Below are 18,924 nucleotides of genomic sequence, written 5' to 3'. Positions count from 1 at the left end.
AAGTGTGACACACAAAGATGGATGACGTCAAACGCAGGTCCTAAAACATCTTTCCAGAAAACCACTCCAGATCTGAAGCACCCATTCACACAGAGGTTTCTTTTTCAGTTATACCTTAGAGGCAGCTATGGAAAAACTTTTTATGTTCTGCCAATGAAAATAATACTTCAACAAGCAGGAGAAACAGAAGAAAAGGCTATTCTGCATTCAGAACTTCCAGACATTAAAATACCTCTTTGCCTGCTCTGACGTCCCAAACAAGTAAACAGGAAAGAATACACTGCTCATGCCTGAATATTTTCCAACATCATCCAAGCATTTCCAATGCATGTATGTTCCAAAACTTTCACATAACATTTTCATTTATGTCTTTGAACTACAAGCTCCCTTCTAGATGGAATAATGTTGAACATACCAGTGAATACAGTTATTCTACTTTCAGCATATCTTTCTAATGCTGTCAGACTGCAGGCACCATCCCACATGTGGCAGTAAACCTAGAGGAGCAAAGACCTCAAAGTGATTTGTGAAGAAGCCTAAGAAAGCTGCACTTAAGAAAAAATAATAACAGCAAAAACCCTCATCTTCAGCCACCTCGCCAATAAAGAAATTCTACCCATTTAAAGCAAAAGTTTAAAGGATGATTATGATTCAAGACAAGGAAAATTATGCAAAGCCTATTCCATATATTAAGCTATTCAAACTTACAATAAGATGGAGGATTTAAAAAGTTATATTAATAGTTGAGGTCCTTGATTTGCTTTTTCTCTCAGTGTTCCTGAATTTTATGCCTTTTATACCTTTTTTACAAACATTCCAGTTCAAGTCATTCTTTACCAAGTGTCATATTTTGGCATAAATGTTTTGACTCTGAGGCTTCAGACATACCTAGCACCAGATCCAGAAATCCAAACTTCTAATGGACATTGGCCCCTAAGTATTTATGACGGCTGCGAACTTAATTTATATATATATAACAGTGACTGAAATGTTAAAAAAGGAATAAAAATTGAAAGCCTCTAAAGACATTCAAGCAATTAAAATAATGAACTCCAAAGTACATGTTCGAGCAGAAAATGGAAGTTCCAAATAGAGGTGTGGTGGGTATAAATGAAAGATAAGAATAATCAGTGGATTTTTTTTTTTTTTTTAAGTAAACAAAGTACTACATTCAAAAGAGGAACCTTGCAGGCTGACTTGATACCTGTAGCATACTGGGCTACAGAAGAAAAAACACCCCAAAATCTCAGTCATCTTAAGGGCAGCACGAACAAAAGCAATCCAACAAAGCCATTTATAAACTACTAGATGTATATTATAATACTGAGAGAGATTTCCTGGGAAAGCAGAATGATGTGCTTATCCATTACAAAGAGGATGGAAATATTCCCAGTCAGTAACAGAGATGGTGGTTATCTAGGCAGAGACAAAGTACTCCTACACACAGAGAACAAATGCTTCCAACTCAAGAGACCTGTATATCTTACACTCCATGCCCCAAAGAAGTTTACATGACACCAAAAGCTACAAGAATATAATTACCATACGCAGTAATATTGGATGGAAAAGTACCATGCATAATAACAATAAGCCCTTCAACTTTTACCATGAATCTTAAAACACAAGAAAGACAAAACAGATTTGATGCAAGAAAGAAATTAATAGTAATAAAAATCGGTAGAAAAAAAAATTCTGTTTGGAGGTCTTTTCAATGAGATTGCAGTTTGATCAGCTAAGTATAAGGTAGAAACATTATAACATGGATATGATATAAAAGTTTTCAAAGGCAATTAACCTTCCAGTTAGAGTTCCATTTTAACTAGGAAAAAGTGTGCATTATTAAATACAGCTGAAACAATTTAATAGATATTTCTTCAAAAGCAGTCACCAAAAGAGAACAATTTAGCAAATAGGAATGTTAACCTTGGGAAGCTGCAAACATAAATAGTAGTTACTAACTTCCAATGTTTTCATTTGTATTTAAAAAGCAAATCTAAAATGCCCACTTCTAGAAGTCTTGGTAGGTGAGTGACAAACATGGAATCTTTAAGAAAGCTGAGCTGTTTACAATAAACTTGACTTTATCTGTTGGAAATAACAAGTAAATCTGATTTAACAGCTGCTCACAGCAGGAGTTTATAATTAGTGTGACACCATCACGAAAGCAAAAAAGGTACCAATTTCAATTCTTCCAGTAAAGAGGAAGCTCAACATGATATTGGTGGGAATCTATTTGAAATGTATGAACCATCCCATCAGCTTAGCTCCTCTGAGAGCCTAAGCATTTCCAGTGGAGCTGCAATCAACTGCAGGAGAACTAAATAAAACACTGGGGCATGGAGGAATGCAGCTGGATGACACCCAAAGCTGTTTCCAGGGCTCCAGTGTGACACAAGGAAGCGGGGAGCTGTGTGGTGGTTTAGGGACTTCTACAAAGTAGTTGTTACCTGGACTTGAGTTACACTCTGCTCCTACCTGCCCCCTTCCCCAAAATGCCTTTGTGTTCATTTGGAAAAAAAGACTTAAGAACCCTGCACGGATAGTCTGGCTCTAAAACTTAAGATAATATGACCCCAATTGCAAAAAGCTGAAGCAGAACCAGCAGCATGCTACCTGAATGAAGATACACTCGAAAAAGTTATAAAAGCATTATTTTCTCTGCTCTCTTGAATATCATCAATTACAGGCAGGAGACATTTTTCTGAAATGTGATTTCTCTATCATAGAAATAATTACATACAAGAATTACTTCTATTAGTTTTGGACTTAAGAAATCTGTGCCTCTACAAGAATTAGAGACACACAAGAATTACTGCCATTCTAGAGATTAAAATAGACATTTAAGGCGAGGAATTAACTTGAGTCCATGCTTCCTAGATCACTAAACTGTATGTAAATTCAGTGGAATTTGAAATTTAGATTCTAAATTCTGTAATATAATCCAAATACAGTAAAATCAATAATTTAAAAAAAAATTTAAAGAGAAGTCTTACCTTTGGTGCACGCACATAATCTGTCTGTGCCCGAACAGTATATCACAGAGACAAACATATCTGGTTCCTCAGTGCCCTCTTTTTTAGGTGGCTCCACTTTGGCCAGAATTTCAAAATTCGAAAGATCTAATATTTTTACATATCCTCCCTGAGTAGTTATTACCAGGTGCCCAAGAGTAGAGATCTCAGATCTTCTCTCTCTCCCACTGCCATTTTTAGAAGTTAATTGTATTTCCTCTACAGGCTCCTCACAGTCGTCCTCTCGATTATCCAGTATATCTGGTGGGAGCAAAATCATTGAGGTAATTGTGTCTTGGGGGTCTTTGATATGCTGGATTTTTACTGGTTCCTCCTCTAGAGTAACTATTCTAGTGGCATAATTCATCTTATAAAGCACTAGGTATCCACCACTAACACTTCTCTGTTCAGGTTGAATTATTAAAGGAGTTGGTACATCTGCTGGTGACTCATGCTGGATTACATCAATACTTGTGCCATTTACTACAGCAAGACTTGATTCTAGTTCCCCCTTCCTTCTATTACATAGTGCCGAGTTTAATTTATTTAAATTATTCAAGGCCTCTACTTGATTTATTGCACTCAGAGATTCAACAGGACAAGTCCGCAGTCCTACTAACAGATGAACTCCATCTGCACAAGGTGTGATTGAATCTACACACAGGTTCTCCTCCTCTGCAAACTTTGGCAGACGCAGGCACTGAACCAAAGTCCCAGGCTTGGGAACCATGGAGCTCCACTTGTCCGAGTCCGGAGATGTCAGGTTGGCTGCAGCGTCCGCAAACTGCTGAATGTAAGTCACAGGGGGGTCCTGTAACAGCAACTGTTCCTGACTGTCCAGCTCCATTTCAATGATCTGTGGAACTGTGAAACCATCATCATGTATACTTTTACTCATAATATTGTTCATCTGTGAAAAGAGTTTTCCTGCTTTTTCATCAGACTCCTTAATGCTGTATAGCAGCAATACAGGCAAAGTCCTCCTTACTAGAGGGGAATTCAGTTCTGAATTAGTGCAGGATTCATTGTCAGTTGATCCCTGTTCCGAGACACTCTCACCTCGAGTCCTACTTAAGCCATCCAGTGATCTCTGAGAGTTACTGCTAACAGGAGAGGTAGCAGGTGATTTGTATGTTAATAGACCTCCGGCTAATAAACAAGGAAAGGGAATGTTGTGTTGTTCTAGATGTTTTTCCTTCATCTTTTCACTCTTACAGTTGGCCAAACAGGGATTTGCCCCAAGTTCCTCTAGATCTTTGACTGTGTCTTCCAGAACATTTGCAACAATTTCCCACTGAAGTTTTTCAGGTTGCTGAAGAACACTGAGAGCTGTTATATCAAGGCTGACTTCCATAGTTTCTTTTTGTGATGTATGCCCTTTAAAACAAAAACGTTTAACATAATACAAATGCTCAAAAGACAAAACAGGAATCATACTGCATCTATTACTGTTTATTAGGAAAAAGTATCTTTTCCTACATCTCAAGCTCTTTTTTCCCCCACTTGGTGATCCTTACTCAAAGATGTAAACTGGATTATAGAAAATAAACATGTAATCCTCCCTCCATCAAAATTTCCAACTCTAAGAAAATAATACAACACCATGCATAGCACTGTTCTGCTTCCATATGAAATCCTTATTCAAGAAGAGAAATACTTTATCAAAGTGCATACCCTTAGGAAAACAATCAAGACACAGGAACTCTTTCTGGCAATCCCCTGAATTTAAAGGGTTTTTTACAGCTGTAATTTGTTCCTGTTCTAAGAAAGTTCTTTTATCTTGGTTTGTGTGTTTTATTGACAGCAAGATAAGCAATGCTTGTTGTCAAAAAAGACATTTATTAACCAACAAAGTGCAGTTTTTCTTTTCTCCTGTATGCAATCTCTCCCCCACACAAAGAGTGCCTTAAATACTGGCATTGCTTTCAAGGTAAATCCTTTTCCTTTTTTCTAATACATATCATATGAATATAATATCATCGGTTTTGACAGCGGTTTTTTTAAAAGCCCAAAAGAAGAATTTCCCCTTTCACCTCTAAACTATTACATATACAACAGATCAGCTATAACCTACCTGTCACAGATTCCGATCTGGAATGCTCTTCACTGTCTGAATCCTCCAGTAGGTCATCACTGAAAAAAATAATGCATGAAATGACACCATGTATACTCTAACTGCATGCTTATTTTTAATTAAATTAGTAAAAATTAGGAAAAAAACCACGATGTGTACTAAAACTGGCCATTCCTTTTAGCCAGCATTGTTCATCCATTGATGAGTTCATCACAGACACCAACAACATAAAGACTTTTTTCCACCATTATCAAACCATTGGATCAGATTTCTTTTTGTCCCATTCTACTATTGTATTCCTACAATTCAGGCATAAATGGAATTAAAACGAAAGCCAGTTCTCAGGAATCATTCCAAGAAAAATAAAATCAAACAATCAGGACATCTAAAAATTAATACTGATATCTTCAAATTCCTCAAAATAATCTCTGGAAAGTAGGGCACACAGACTGGTCTTCAATTCTACCAGAGCAATTTTGAAGCTAGTAAAGAAACAAGGTATGAGTAGCGTGTTGGTTTTAAAAATACTGCCAGATTCATAATTTTGTCATTAAAACAGATTCTGTTCAAGATACCTTTTCAGGAGAAATAGGTCCCTGAGTAGTTCTAAGAATATATGAATAATTAATGCATCTGACTTTTCCAATAAAAGAAATTATTTCCTATTACAGGCTCCTTATGCACAGGAAGAACAGTAATCCCTTTGCAGCTTCAGGTATAACTACTCAAAATACCAAGTCAGATCCTCAAACTTCACCAAACTGGATGCTTCTTCCTCATATCCAAGAAACAGATCTTTTTTGGGCCAAACCTGATCAACCTTCACTTCACAACACGACAGAGACAATTCAGTACTTTGATTCTCATCCAGCTTCCCCTTACGCAGAGAAGTGATAGTAAATTTCATGTAGGTTAAATGAAATGAAAGATGCTTAGTTCTGAGGAGTATGATGACACTGTCCTTTATCCAGCTCTTAAAATCAGTTTAATTCTTTGACTCTTAAGGAGTTCACAGCCCTAAAGCTACAATAAGAGTCTAGGCAGCTGTTAGGCCTCACACGCAGATATTGCCCATGTCTTCAGAAGAGCAAGATTCATATTCACTCTGCACTACTACAGATACCACACCAAGCTTAAAACCAAAGATTTACCTCCCTGTGCATGTAACAGTATTCTTACTTTCTCCTTACTGCTGAAGTTTAAGAAGAAACATTCAGAAAACTAGCAACACTCCCCAAACACCTTTTGTTCTAATTTTTCCAAGGTATTCACTCTTTTGAGCTTTGGCAATACCAGACAAGAGTTCCCAGTAAGAGACTGCATGAAGCATGAGTGAAATACTCCTTTTTCTCATGTCACACTTTCTAAGCACTGGCATACCCTGTAGCTTATCCAAACCCTTGCAACAGGACTATCTAATTGCTTAGAGTCTGTACACATGTATTAAAGGTATGCAAGGAAGTACAAATTCCTAGCACATCCACACAATTTATTTTCAGAATGACATAATCGAAATTACGGAGAAGCAATCAGGGAAAAGCATGTTCCAGAAGTCCATGAGGAGCCTTTACTTTCAAAATCTGAAATGTATAATCCATAACTAAAATGAAAAGCTAATCTAAAACTTATATTCCTTTCTCTTTTTTCTCTGCCTCAGAAATATCAGCATAGGGCAGCAATGAGATCTGCAATCTCTCTGCTAGTGGAATATAAAAACTAGAACAGCAGGAAACTGGCTTAAAAAATAGACATTTAGATTAGTCTTTTTCCAGTGTTCAATTGTATACAAATATAGAGTGACTAAAAATATTTTTTCCATGAAAAGAAAATTACCAATCTTAGGTTTCACAAAGCATGACTTTGCTAAATGGCATGTACCACTTACACAGCAGCATTTCATATTTCTAATTTTGTAGACTGGCATACCTGTCTCCTTCTAATTTTGGTATGTCTGAGCAGCTAGATGAATCTTCTAACCATGCTAGTGTTGGTCTCCTTGAGTCAACCCCTGAGCTCTGTTCTCCTGATAACATAAGTTGCTGCACAATAGCGGGATCATACGCATTGATTTCAAACTTTAAGTGGACCTGAGAAATAACAACAAAAACAGAAAAGGTATTTGATTTTGAATCAAGATTTGCCTAATCAGTAAAGAGTAGATGAAAAATGATTGTTTATATTGGATACCTTCATAAGTTTGGAAACATCCCATATGCAGATCTTTCCTCGTTTTGTTGCAGCAGCTAGAAAATGAGGGCAACTTCCAGATCCAAAGCAGGTTATTCTGTCAGTGCCATCTGTGCAGGGAAATTGTGCTGGACTTGTTGCCAGCGTGACTGAAAGAGGTACATTCTGAGTGTGCTCACCCTTGACAAATGGGCAGTTTGGGGAATGTCTCTCATGTTCAGACCTTTTCAGATTAAAAACAAACACAGAAAATATTGATTTCTTACTGTGGAAAAATACACACAGCATATACAAGCTAAGCCCTAGAAGTGAAGCTGAAACAGAACTGTTCGAACTGTATTGCAGTCAACCATAAAGGAGAGTTCTGAAGTTACTAACACAGCTTTCCCTGATTCTCAAATAGCAGACTATATTAAAGACTTTGATCACTCAATGCACTTCCATATTCAAATGGATCAATCTACACAGTGCTCTTAATACAATTAGTCCATTAAAAAATAATTGTTCTATAGGCAGTAGCTAATCATGTCCCCATGAAGAAAAGCACATTAATGCACATAAATTAATGTACATTAAAACTCCAATGTTATGAGTAGCTTTAGAACCAATGTCTCTTTTTTAGTTCTATATCCACAAATAAATAAATCAAAACTGAAAACAGTCCCAAACGCCACATTGACCCAGAAGCATGGAAAAGACCTAATCTTGATATACAACTAAGGCAGAGACATGACAAGAGCAATTACACAGCCACAAAATGTCTTGAAAATCGTAAGTGAAAGGAGTAGACAAAAACTACAAAGATAATATTACAAGGAAAAGTTTCCAGCAAGTCAGGAATCCAGTGTGTTCAAGAAAAGATTATAAATTACCAACTATTCAAGAAAAAAATTACATTAAGAATTCTTTAATCAGTGTAAGGTCCCACATTTCTGTCACTATGCACAATTTTAGATGATTCAGGAAACTAGTAATGGATGCTGCAACTTCACATAAAAGGCAAATGCATACTACCATAGCCATGGCAGTTTTTGAACTTGGAAAGAGATGTGTTTTAGTCACAATCAAAGAGAAGGCTCAGTTTAGATCCCTGCACAGAAGTATTGGCTGACAACTCTCAAGGAGCAATTTGAAATGAAATAGCAAATCAGAATTAAGAAATAAATCCAACTACAAAGTTTTTGGTTTAGCATTACACAGAAATTTGATATAGTACATCAAATCTTTTTGTGATTTGTTCCATGGAATCATTTTAGAAACCTATTTTTGTCAATGACTTGTCCTAAACTCACCAGAAATACCACTGAGATATGCTGATTTTTGTCCTTCGAAGATTTCTAACCTCTTCAGCACAAAATTAAGCCTACTTCAAACATCATTAAACTTACCAAGGTTCATCTGTAGGCTCCCAGCACACCAAGCACACACTACAGGTAAAGCACATGGCTCTGTCATCTCCTGATGAAGCAGGCTATGAAAATAAGAAGAAACACTTGAAATTTATTCAGCTATGTACTGTGAAACACTTTTAACTAAGTGATCAAGTCCTTTCCTTCTAGTGACATACTAAAGCATCACATCAAACATATAAAAGGCCACAAATTATATACTACAAAGTGGCAGTATTTCACAATAAAAAAGGATTCACATTACTATAGAAGAGATCCAGAACTAACATTCATGTAAGTCATTCAATGCAAACCACAGACATAGAACAGAAATAACTTTTTTTCTTTGGCAGAAGTTCACAAAGTTAAAAAAATTTAGAACTGCAGCAGAATAAATACTTGGATAAACACAGGTTAAAAAATATTCCAACCAATCTCTTAGGACATAAAGTATTCTCTATCACTCCTATGAAAAGAACAGTTGTTACTAGCTGAAGTAACTGAGGAAAAACAATCAAAATTTCCATTCTCTTAAAATTTTGCATTTTCATGACCTCATTTCCAGACATGCTTGGGAATATGCAGATGCAATTCTCACATATGAATTTCCTGCATTTCTCCTTCTGTACAAGTTTAAGAAATCATCCAAAAACTTAATCCACTTGCACCTGTCGGGCTTTGCAGCTGACATAATGAGGAAGACAATACTGCTGTCAAATGATAGGCACTGCCCAGCCATCATTATCTAAATCCATATTATAATTTTTTTTTTACAGCAGGAATAATTTCAAAAATGAAAAATGGAAATAAGCAAAAGTAGTGGAATAAAATGTTAAGGTGGTCTTTGTTCACTAAGCCTAACAATTTAATGTGATCTAGGATCTCTGTTTGATACAATACCGTTTAAGTTCTACTAGAAAATATGGTTAGAGAACTTCAGTGCCAAGCTTATTGCTCTTTTGCTTCACTTGTACTATAAAAAGGATTATTTACTCAACAATCTAACAAGGAGAAAGACATTCTACATAACAACCAAGTTCATCTTTATTACCATTGTTTAACTCTGATAAATCTGATATGTAGAAAAATTTTATATGCTCAAGTTCAGAACAGTATTTTCTGTGATCTGACCCAAAAAAAAAGAAGCAAACTCAAGGCATCAAAACCCCTTGAAACTTAAAAAAAAAAGAGCTAAATGACAAAGTTTTTATGGTTTATGCATAATTGAAGGAATCCATTAAAACAAGAGGAAAAAAAACCCCACTAAAAAACATCACCACCTTTTTTCCTCTGCCGTCCCACCTAGAGAACAAATGCTAAGTACAACTAAATCTTGTACCTGGTGATAGAATCCAGCTTGAGCCATAGGATCTGGCTGTGCCCACCGATAACCCACGTGAGGCCATGAAGTGAACGTCTCCCGTCTGTTAGCCTCACTATACATCAAAGACCTAGAAAGGTGAAAAACTCTACGTTACCCAAAGCTGCCACTTAAAATTTAAAACCTCACCTGTTTATGAGATACTTTCAGTGCTTTAGTAACCATTAGAAATAGCATGAATAGTTACCTATAACTCATACATAAAATTATAATTAACTATCACAGGAAAGTTACAAACTTCCCTCACTTGGGTGCTTAAAATACATCCCCAGTAAAAAATGAAAAGCCATACAATAACCTACAGGCCTTAAAAGCAGGATTAATAAAATCAGCTTCCAGGTAGCCTATTTGATCTACCAGCAGAAAAGGATCAAATACCCAAAGCTATTCTGCATCTAAGGAAGGTGGAGAATCTAGACCAAAAGAACTGCAAGAGAGTTGGATTTTTTTTAACATGACAACTACTGCAAAAATTTGGGGTTCTTAGTTAAACAGATATGAATATGTATATTTAAAAATAGTGTAAAGCAATATTTTAGGTTAACTGAATACATGGTACAACCCCCCCACAGTCACCACTCACTACATACTATAATACTTATAAATTTTAAACTACTAAGTCCCAAAATATGAACCCCTCTGCAACTCAGCAGTTACAGAGCAAAGAAGTTCCTCTCCTTTCCACCTTCACTCAGTGCATGTCGCTCATCTGCAACAGTACATGAGCAATGAGTATCAGTTTTTCTTTTCCCTTGACAGGATTTTGTTCTCCCAAGAACTAGGGCTGTTAGATGGAAATGTGCCTTATTTCCTGTTTCTGCTCCTCAGTTTCAGGAGATTTTTGCTGTCTTGTAAAGGAATGGAAATATTAAAACATTTCCTGCCAAGGAAGTAATCTATTCTAGCAACACCCACATAAGAGCTATCTTAACTTGACATTATACCAGTTTAAGAGACAGATCTTAGGAGAGCTCTAATCGAAATACAATATGGTGATGCACAGGCAGAACCTGAAGGCTTGGGGAGAGGAAGTTAAGAGATGTAATCAACTTGATTAAATTATGTGAGGTATAAGAAATGATAATACATTTGCAAAATTATATTTGTACAGACACTTTCAAGAAAGAATTAATTTACAGACTTAGAAGATTTACCAGTATTCTAACTAGTTTTAGCTTACGAAAGTTAAAAGAATGGATTACTTGCCTGTGTATACACGACCACTTGGATCAGAAAGAGATGAAGCAACCATTTGATGTAAAATGTTCTCTGACCCCAAATACATACCAGGTGACTAGAGAGTTCAGAAGTAGCATATATAATGGTCTGCAAAGGTAACTTCCTAAACTTCTAAACCATAAAACATAGGTATGATTCTTTCTTGTATGAAGAAAAACGAATTGACTTCAGGATACAGTGTAATATGTATTTAATGCTGCAATTGTTACCTTTCTAAAGTATATGTTGGGATTAAGAGCAAAGTGAATTCAATTTGCCTGGCATTGAAGTTGAAACCCAGACAGTCTTGTGGCATCCATAAAGGCTTTGCTAAGTTCAGTAATATGTACGGCACAGTGTGCATTGAACAGTTAATTAGCTGTATGTGTAAGAGCAACAAAGCACAAATAGGATTAATTCTTAGGCAAGTAAGTTAAAGCCATCTAAGAGCTTATTCTGATACAATTAAGGAGTCAAATTCACCACTTATTTTGTCTTAATGTACCTGTCCACAGATCGTCCAGGTCCCACACCAAGCTCTGGCCGTGCGCTGGGTAAGAGGTAAGATAACCTATCCATCACAGAGGATGCTACAGGTAAGGCAGCAATATTTTGATTTATCTTCTTGAGTTCATTTACAATGGCACTGGCGACAGACTTCAAAACATGATGAGGAAGGTGGAACGTAACCGTTGCCCACTAAATAAGAAAAGAAGCATCTACATTTTAAAATTTAAACATCTAAACAACAAACAGATCACAGAAGTGTCAAAACCAAAACCAAGCACACGTTACATCAAGAAATACAACAACAGACACACAAAAGCGACACATACGTAATGCAAGGAAAGTCAGTAACTTCAAATTTTAAGCTCAGTTGGGTTATTAGTTGACTTTGTCAGCAAGAAACTAACCGTGTTTATTCTCTTACCAAGTAAAGCTTCACATAGAAAACTAAGGAACAGATAATATACTCCACTGTCTTCAACCAAAATCCACCACAATGAGTCACAGATTTTGTATGTTTCAGTGGCAGACACACAAATTAGACTTGGAAATTCAGGTTAGACAGTACAAAGTCTTACCTTTGCAACTTTATGATTTGCTGCTGTTTCATGTGAGGTATTTTTTAAGCCATCCTTCAGTTGAGTGATGAACAAATCATATCCCTCTGTGCTAGAAACATCTACTTTTTCTATGCAAGCAGATAACAGCTGCTGAGCCTAAAATGCAGATTTGCAAGCAAAGTTAGCATCCACGCTGAATAACTACAACAGGAATTATGCCTGTTTCATCACGCCAGGGAACGTCCTTTGCCATATCCTACTTTATCATACATTATATCAGCATAATTCCCATAAAAGATCCAGAGCTGAGTAAGATGTTCTAAATTCATAGCCAACCAATAGATAAACTTCGGCAATGGCAACAGTAATTACTACAAATTCCCTCAAGGGCAATATTACCAAATGTTAACAAGTCAGTCATATAAGTTAAAACTGAAGATCTATTAAAGCAAGCAGTGAGGACACATCTATTGCCCAATGCTTTCTCTTCAAAAGGATTCACTCAGCTTTAAGGACAAAAGTGAGAGCAAGAACAAAAGTCTTGACATTTTCTGAGTAGCTTTGTATCTTCAAAAAGGTAGATAATAATGAGAGCAACAACACTGCAACAAAACTAGAAATAAATTACTTAAAATGCTAATACAATGAAGCTGAAAAACGAGGCAAAAAAACTCCCAGGCTAGTTCAGAAATTACTTCTTAAAACTCAGAAATAATGCAGCAAGAAAAGAATGCTGTAAGCATCCATTTATAGACTTTTTCTTCCAAGTCTCATCTCTTTCGAGCTTATCCCGCTGTCGGCTAACTTCATGTTGACAGGTAAGATTTAAAAGGTATGCTTAATGTACAAGGCACAGAGTATTGTAAATCTGCTGTTAGGAGGGTTAACATCCGTAAAACATGATAGGAATTCTTTCAAGTTACAAACACAGGGAAATATTTCCCAAAGACAATGGTCAGACAGTCCTTTAAACAACCACTAACTGCTCAAAACAGAATGGACCAAATGGCCCCTTGGTTATGTCCTCGGGAAATTCAGGAGACGAAAGGCTGAAATAAGGCAAACCAATCCCCTAGCTAAGGTTGTATCAGAAGAACAACACACAGACTGTGGTAGTTCCTAAATTTTAGTGTTCTACAGGTAATTCAAAATAGCATAGAGGTTGCTTCATAACTTGTTAATGCTGACAATTAGAAATGCATAAAGGTGCACTGCACTACCAGCAGATCAAACATATTAAAAGACTACTTAAATTAAGTGCAAAAATTTGCAGAAAAGTTCTAGAGACAAACAGAAACTAAACACCCTTCCTTGAATAAAAGTTCTTGACCTTTCTGTGATGAAAGAGGTGGACAGATGTGTTTGTATGACATTTGCTTAATATTCACTAAATTTTTCCAAGGTCTGGGTTACCGCCTCCTTAAAATTAAAAGTAAGAACTTAAGACAGATAATGTTTTGTCTTCTACTTCACTGATCTGGTGATGAACCTCCCAAAGCTATTCCTACGGAACTCCAAATTTCTTTTTCTACAGGAAGTATCTTTACAAAGAAGTGCTGTAAATAAGGGTCTGTAAACTCTTTAGAACCAAAGAACCTTTGTGCCAAAAAAACTGACATGAACTTATAGGTTGTATTGAACCATGTGAGACTGCAAGCCTGTCACAGCAGACCTTATGAAAGGAAATCCTGACCTCTGACACTTTCTTCACACTCAGCCACACATACCAAGATTCTTTAGTAACCCACAAAGGGTGTAAAAGTGATGCCAGTGGACAGCAAGCCTGCGGAACCCAGGAAGCTCTCTTCAGAGAGCTCTGTGAAACGTTTTACTGCTGTTATTCCTACTCAAGTCGCATAGCTAAAAACCTCACATATAACACACATTCTTGATTCATAGGAAGCACCTGTTATTCAATACTTCAGGAACACATAAATAATTTACATCAATTCTGAGGATAAACAAATGCAACAAATCTTAAGCATTACACTCTAAGCAGAAATGTCTACATTAGCTTCTCTTAAAGTGATACTAAATGCTCAAACCACGAAGTACTGTGTTACAGCTGATCCAAACATAAAAGGGAAGCCAGGTTTGCACAGAAAAAAGTCTTTTGTTAGGCCAGCCGACCTTGCTAGAAAACTTAAGATTCCGGCACTAATTCTTCACATGAAGAACACCGTATTACCTGATTTTGTCTTTCTTTCCCTGAAACAACAACAACAACAAAATAATCAGGGATACCTAACAGCCCAGACTGATTCCTAGAAGTGCATATAGATTCCATACACAAGCACTGACAAAGGTGGGGAAGTGAGTTCTTATCTGTGGTCACTAAAAAGTTCTTTCATCTGAAATAATGTGGTCTTGAGGCATGCTCTTATTTGTTTGAGATACAGGTAACTGTGAAAAGCTATGGCCCTATGACAGGTAATAACTAAGAAACTTTTCCATTACATGGTGTTAATGTCACTCTAGAAACCCAGAGACAAATATCTGGTTTCAGTACTTCTGACACAGGTATTTACATACCTCTTTTTGTTCCCCCCCCCATATCTTACCTCTGTAACCGGCAATTCAAGCTGAACCACGTCATCTTGTTTTGAAACAGGCGTTTGCAGAGCTGTGTCTAACAGTAAGATACCATTGAGATCTTTCCTACATCCTACTGCGTAATCGTCCACAAAGATCACTTTATCCACAGCAGAAATATACTGGCATTTCACCCGTCCACCTGGTTTAGCTATAAAGGGAAAGACAAATGCAAGATCTAATTAGAAAAATGCTTTTATAGAAAAGACCTCTAATTTCTTTTTCGGAAAGTAATGTAACACTTTGGCAAAATCTTTACTTCTTGAGATGATCAAAACCTAGCATTTTAGCTACCACAACTTTCACCAAGCTTTTATATTTCCTACATTAAAAAACAAACTACCAAAATCTGTGCATCCCATCAATAACTACAACCATTTTATTCCTACAGTGGAAGTCATTACTTGAAGTCCTCCTCCTACCAGGAGACCAAAACTAGTGTTTTCAAGCTTAATGCAGATGCCTGGTGTACTTGATACTAGCTGACAGTCAATAATAAGAACTAAATTGTACAAATCAGCATGAACACTGAGACAAAATTGCTAAATTACCATTAAGATTTATAAACACCATTTCATCAAGCAAAACAATAGTTAAACTTCTCAAAACTAAGTACAGCACGCAACATGTACCAATGTGGTGTGTGTTCCTTGAGACACTACAACAGCTCATTTCTGCTCAGTGCTGCACATGTGATGTCAGTAACAGGTTTGAGAAGTTTGGTGAAGGTAGAGGAAGACTGTCAGCAGATAAGTAAGGAAAGGTTGTGGCAATGGATATTATCCCCCAAAATGTTTAATGTTACTCAACACTATTACACGTCTAAAGCTGGCTTGACTGCAGAACTAAATGTAGTTCATGTAAAATGCTACCTGCATAGAAGGTAAACTGCTTTCAATCACAGACAGTGTAAGCTGCCACTCCAGAAGCGGACTGTGTGTGCTATAAATATAGGGACACATTCTCCAATGGCAGCTAAAAATGCTGGATCGTCAACATAGATGTCTTCCTGTTGCACAGGAACAGGAGTTTCGTTAAATTTTGCATTAGTCATGTCCTGTCCATGTTCTCCTCTTTCCTCAGGCACTGGATACTGTTTTTATTATAAATAATTGAAAAATCACCATTTTGGTAGCGAGCATACAGTAAAACATCCAGGTAAGGACACCTACATAATTCTGTCATCTTCACACTTTGATAGAGTTAAACGGAAATTAAAACTCCTGGAAATATAGGGCACATGAATCTGACCACATTACATTTGTGGTATCCTCTCTTTGAAAATGCAGGTCAAGAACAGTTGTCAGCTGCCCTTCCCACCAAGATTTTGGAAACAATGACTCATATACTCGCAAAACAAAGGACGTATGCCCTTGCCTGCATTAAGTATACTGCAACTGTAATCACTGATATAGCAGTCAGAAACACTTCAAGAGTCCGGAATCACTTGATAGTTATGAAGTCTTTGGGCCCTGCTCACCAAAAAAGGTTTCTCTGAATGGCAAATCAACTAATTTCAAACTGTGTTTTTGCCAATACACTGGAGTTCTTCACACAAGACTTTCTACAGCCAACACAGCTGCAGGCAAGGAAGTAAATCATTCTACAGGAAAGTAACAGTTTTGACAAAAATTCAAATACGTGTTTTAATATCTTTATAAGTTTCAACAATGTACTGGAAACTATTATGCAAATAAACTGAATGGTATCTGATGCACTAGACTAGAAACCTCAGCATGATGGTGGGTGCAAGACTGTCCAGTGTGATCCAAGGGATGGATCACTACAGGACACTTTCTTTATCCTATCACTTCTCTCCTTCTCCCTCCCAGAAAAAATGGGAAAAGCAGCTCACCCTTTCTGGCAGTGCCAACACCATGAACACTTTCTTTTGCACTTTCCTTATTTCCTGTCAAGCACAGGAGTATGCTCATGCCCTGTGACTAGGAGTTCAGCAGTGTGTAGGAGCCCCAGTCATTGTGGCTTTCCAGGCTAGACCATTCTTATTTTATCATTTCTGTAGTGATGTTAATGAAATCTCATGTCTAACGCAGCAAACTGCGAATATCCTTTGAGTAAATGGTCCAAATCTTCAGAAGCCAATGAATATTACTAACAAGGCAGATAACATAGTATTTCTACTCCATTACAAAACAAAAGAAGAAGTTGTAGCTACAGAACAAGAAATATATTGCCTACCAGCTGTGATTTTCCCTGTGCTGGCTAATGGTTGGTTACATTGACAGAAAGATCAGCCAAATTCTCTCTAGAAAGTTATTTACAGTTGCTGGTTTTATTTTATTTGAGGCACATAAAAACAAAACAAGCTCCCTTAGCCTAAGTCGATGGAGTTTCAAGGAAATTATTTGATCAGTATTTAGTATTGTTCCAAAACCCAGAGAAACACATTCTGTAACTGACTAGTTTACACTGAATAGCCTCTGAGTTGCTGAGAAGCTTTTTTGCTAACAGGAGTTTAATTTTACAAGTACACGAAACACATTTCAAGATGATTCTAATACTAGTCACATACTACAACACAGTCTACGTATGGCTGACCACATGATTATAATAATAGATTGAGAACCAGGAAACCAAAAAATTTAAAAGTCACCACTACAGGGGTAGTAACCTAGAAGTTATGCCTAGAAAAGTTAAAACATCCTCAAAGCATTGTTAGAAGCGTCCTTTCTAACTCAGGATCAATATTTTACAACCTGCCAAAGGACTCTGCCAATACCCTTTGAAAAACATACTGGTGCCACTCTACCATTATGTCCTGCCTGTCCAGCTTGACTAAGTTTACTAGCAATAAATAGTGATCTCCATCTTCACAAACCACAGCTCAAAAGTTTCATGTAAAATCACTAAATTACTTAAGGCAGATCATCAAAACCCAACTGTTACTCTCATTTTAGCCCCAAGTTCTTCGGCTGTAATTTATTTTGGGTGGTAGGAAAAGAAACAGTCATTCAAACTTCCTAATGATTTTGCTTTTCAGTCTTGGCACAAGTGAATCACAGCTTCTCCCAGTATCTCCAGCCTATCTGCTTAGGATTAAAAACAAAGCAACTCACGAAGAAGTCATTAAACCTTTTGTCAGTTCCTACGAGGAAACCTGGCAGGCTGCTAGCAAGCTAGAAGTGCAAATCCTATAGCATATTACATTATGGTATGTCATCTATTACAACATTAGAACTAGCAACATAAAAACTTAAAACCAAACAAACATCAGACTGCAGAAATTAAGAACCTAAGAAAAGGAACATTTCATCACCTCCACCTTCTTTGTTTCAAACAATAAGAGAACAGCGACCAGCAATTTCCTGTGATCAAAATCTGACCTATGAGACTATTACAGAAAACAAACTTGTTTGGGGAATTCATACCAGTCTAAGCAGCATCCGTCGTGCCCCCTTGCCTGTGGGCATTAAGATGAACCAAACCAATTAGAGAATTAGCCTTGCGTTTCAAGGAGCAGAACAACAAAAAAGTTTGTCTCCATCTCTCTGCTAAAGATAGATTCAGCCTCAAAACTATAGAGCTTAAGAGAAGTGGCTGTCACCTGAAAATGCTTGGCCACCATCATGAAGAGATGTAGATTAATGCGGGCAGTAACACCTTTATCTTTTGTGGTATTGAAAAAAAGTTAATTCACCTAGAAAATTGCTAGCCAGGAATGGTACTAAAAGATTTGAGCATCAAGCTACTTTAAGAGAATCCAAAACTCAAGAAAAGGCCGTGTTAGTGAACAGCAAAACTATCCTTTCCATTTGAGACAAAAACACTTCCTGCTAGAACCTCACTCAGCTACTTCTCATACATTTTTCACATGTACCTCGGATTAAAAAAACTTTAGATATCAGTTGTCCTCATTTGCTACAAGGCAGGTGCCTTTCCTATTGCTACCACTTCATGTGATCACAAAACCAACTGAAAGTTAGCAAGTATAACACTTAATTATAAGCTAGCTAAGCAACATCTGCCAAGGCAAGCGTATCAGAAC

The 18,924-nt window shown here is 36.9% G+C and overlaps 1 protein-coding gene across 6 annotated transcripts in view; it reads right to left on the bottom strand.

Moving 5' to 3' along the window:
* The window catches only part of BIRC6 (baculoviral IAP repeat containing 6), a 173,148-nt gene that overhangs the window by 142,863 nt on the left and 11,361 nt on the right, over nt 1–18,924 (bottom strand). For all 6 annotated transcript variants that reach the window (XM_039569826.1, XM_039569831.1, XM_039569828.1 and 3 more), the window contains exons 2-10: nt 14,888–15,069; nt 12,345–12,482; nt 11,765–11,958; nt 10,000–10,111; nt 8,661–8,743; nt 7,273–7,495; nt 7,012–7,172; nt 5,086–5,144; nt 2,994–4,388 (exon numbers count right to left, since the gene is read on the bottom strand). In XM_039569826.1, coding sequence (XP_039425760.1) covers nt 2,994–4,388; nt 5,086–5,144; nt 7,012–7,172; nt 7,273–7,495; nt 8,661–8,743; nt 10,000–10,111; nt 11,765–11,958; nt 12,345–12,482; nt 14,888–15,069 — 2,547 coding nt within the window. The remainder of the gene's footprint in view (nt 1–2,993; nt 4,389–5,085; nt 5,145–7,011; nt 7,173–7,272; nt 7,496–8,660; nt 8,744–9,999; nt 10,112–11,764; nt 11,959–12,344; nt 12,483–14,887; nt 15,070–18,924) is intronic.

This window comes from Corvus cornix, chromosome 3, assembly GCF_000738735.6.
Source record: "Corvus cornix cornix isolate S_Up_H32 chromosome 3, ASM73873v5, whole genome shotgun sequence".
NCBI lineage: Eukaryota > Metazoa > Chordata > Aves > Passeriformes > Corvidae > Corvus > Corvus cornix.
Note: the sequence above shows the minus strand (reverse complement) of the source record. Positions and strands in the feature narration are given on the sequence as shown.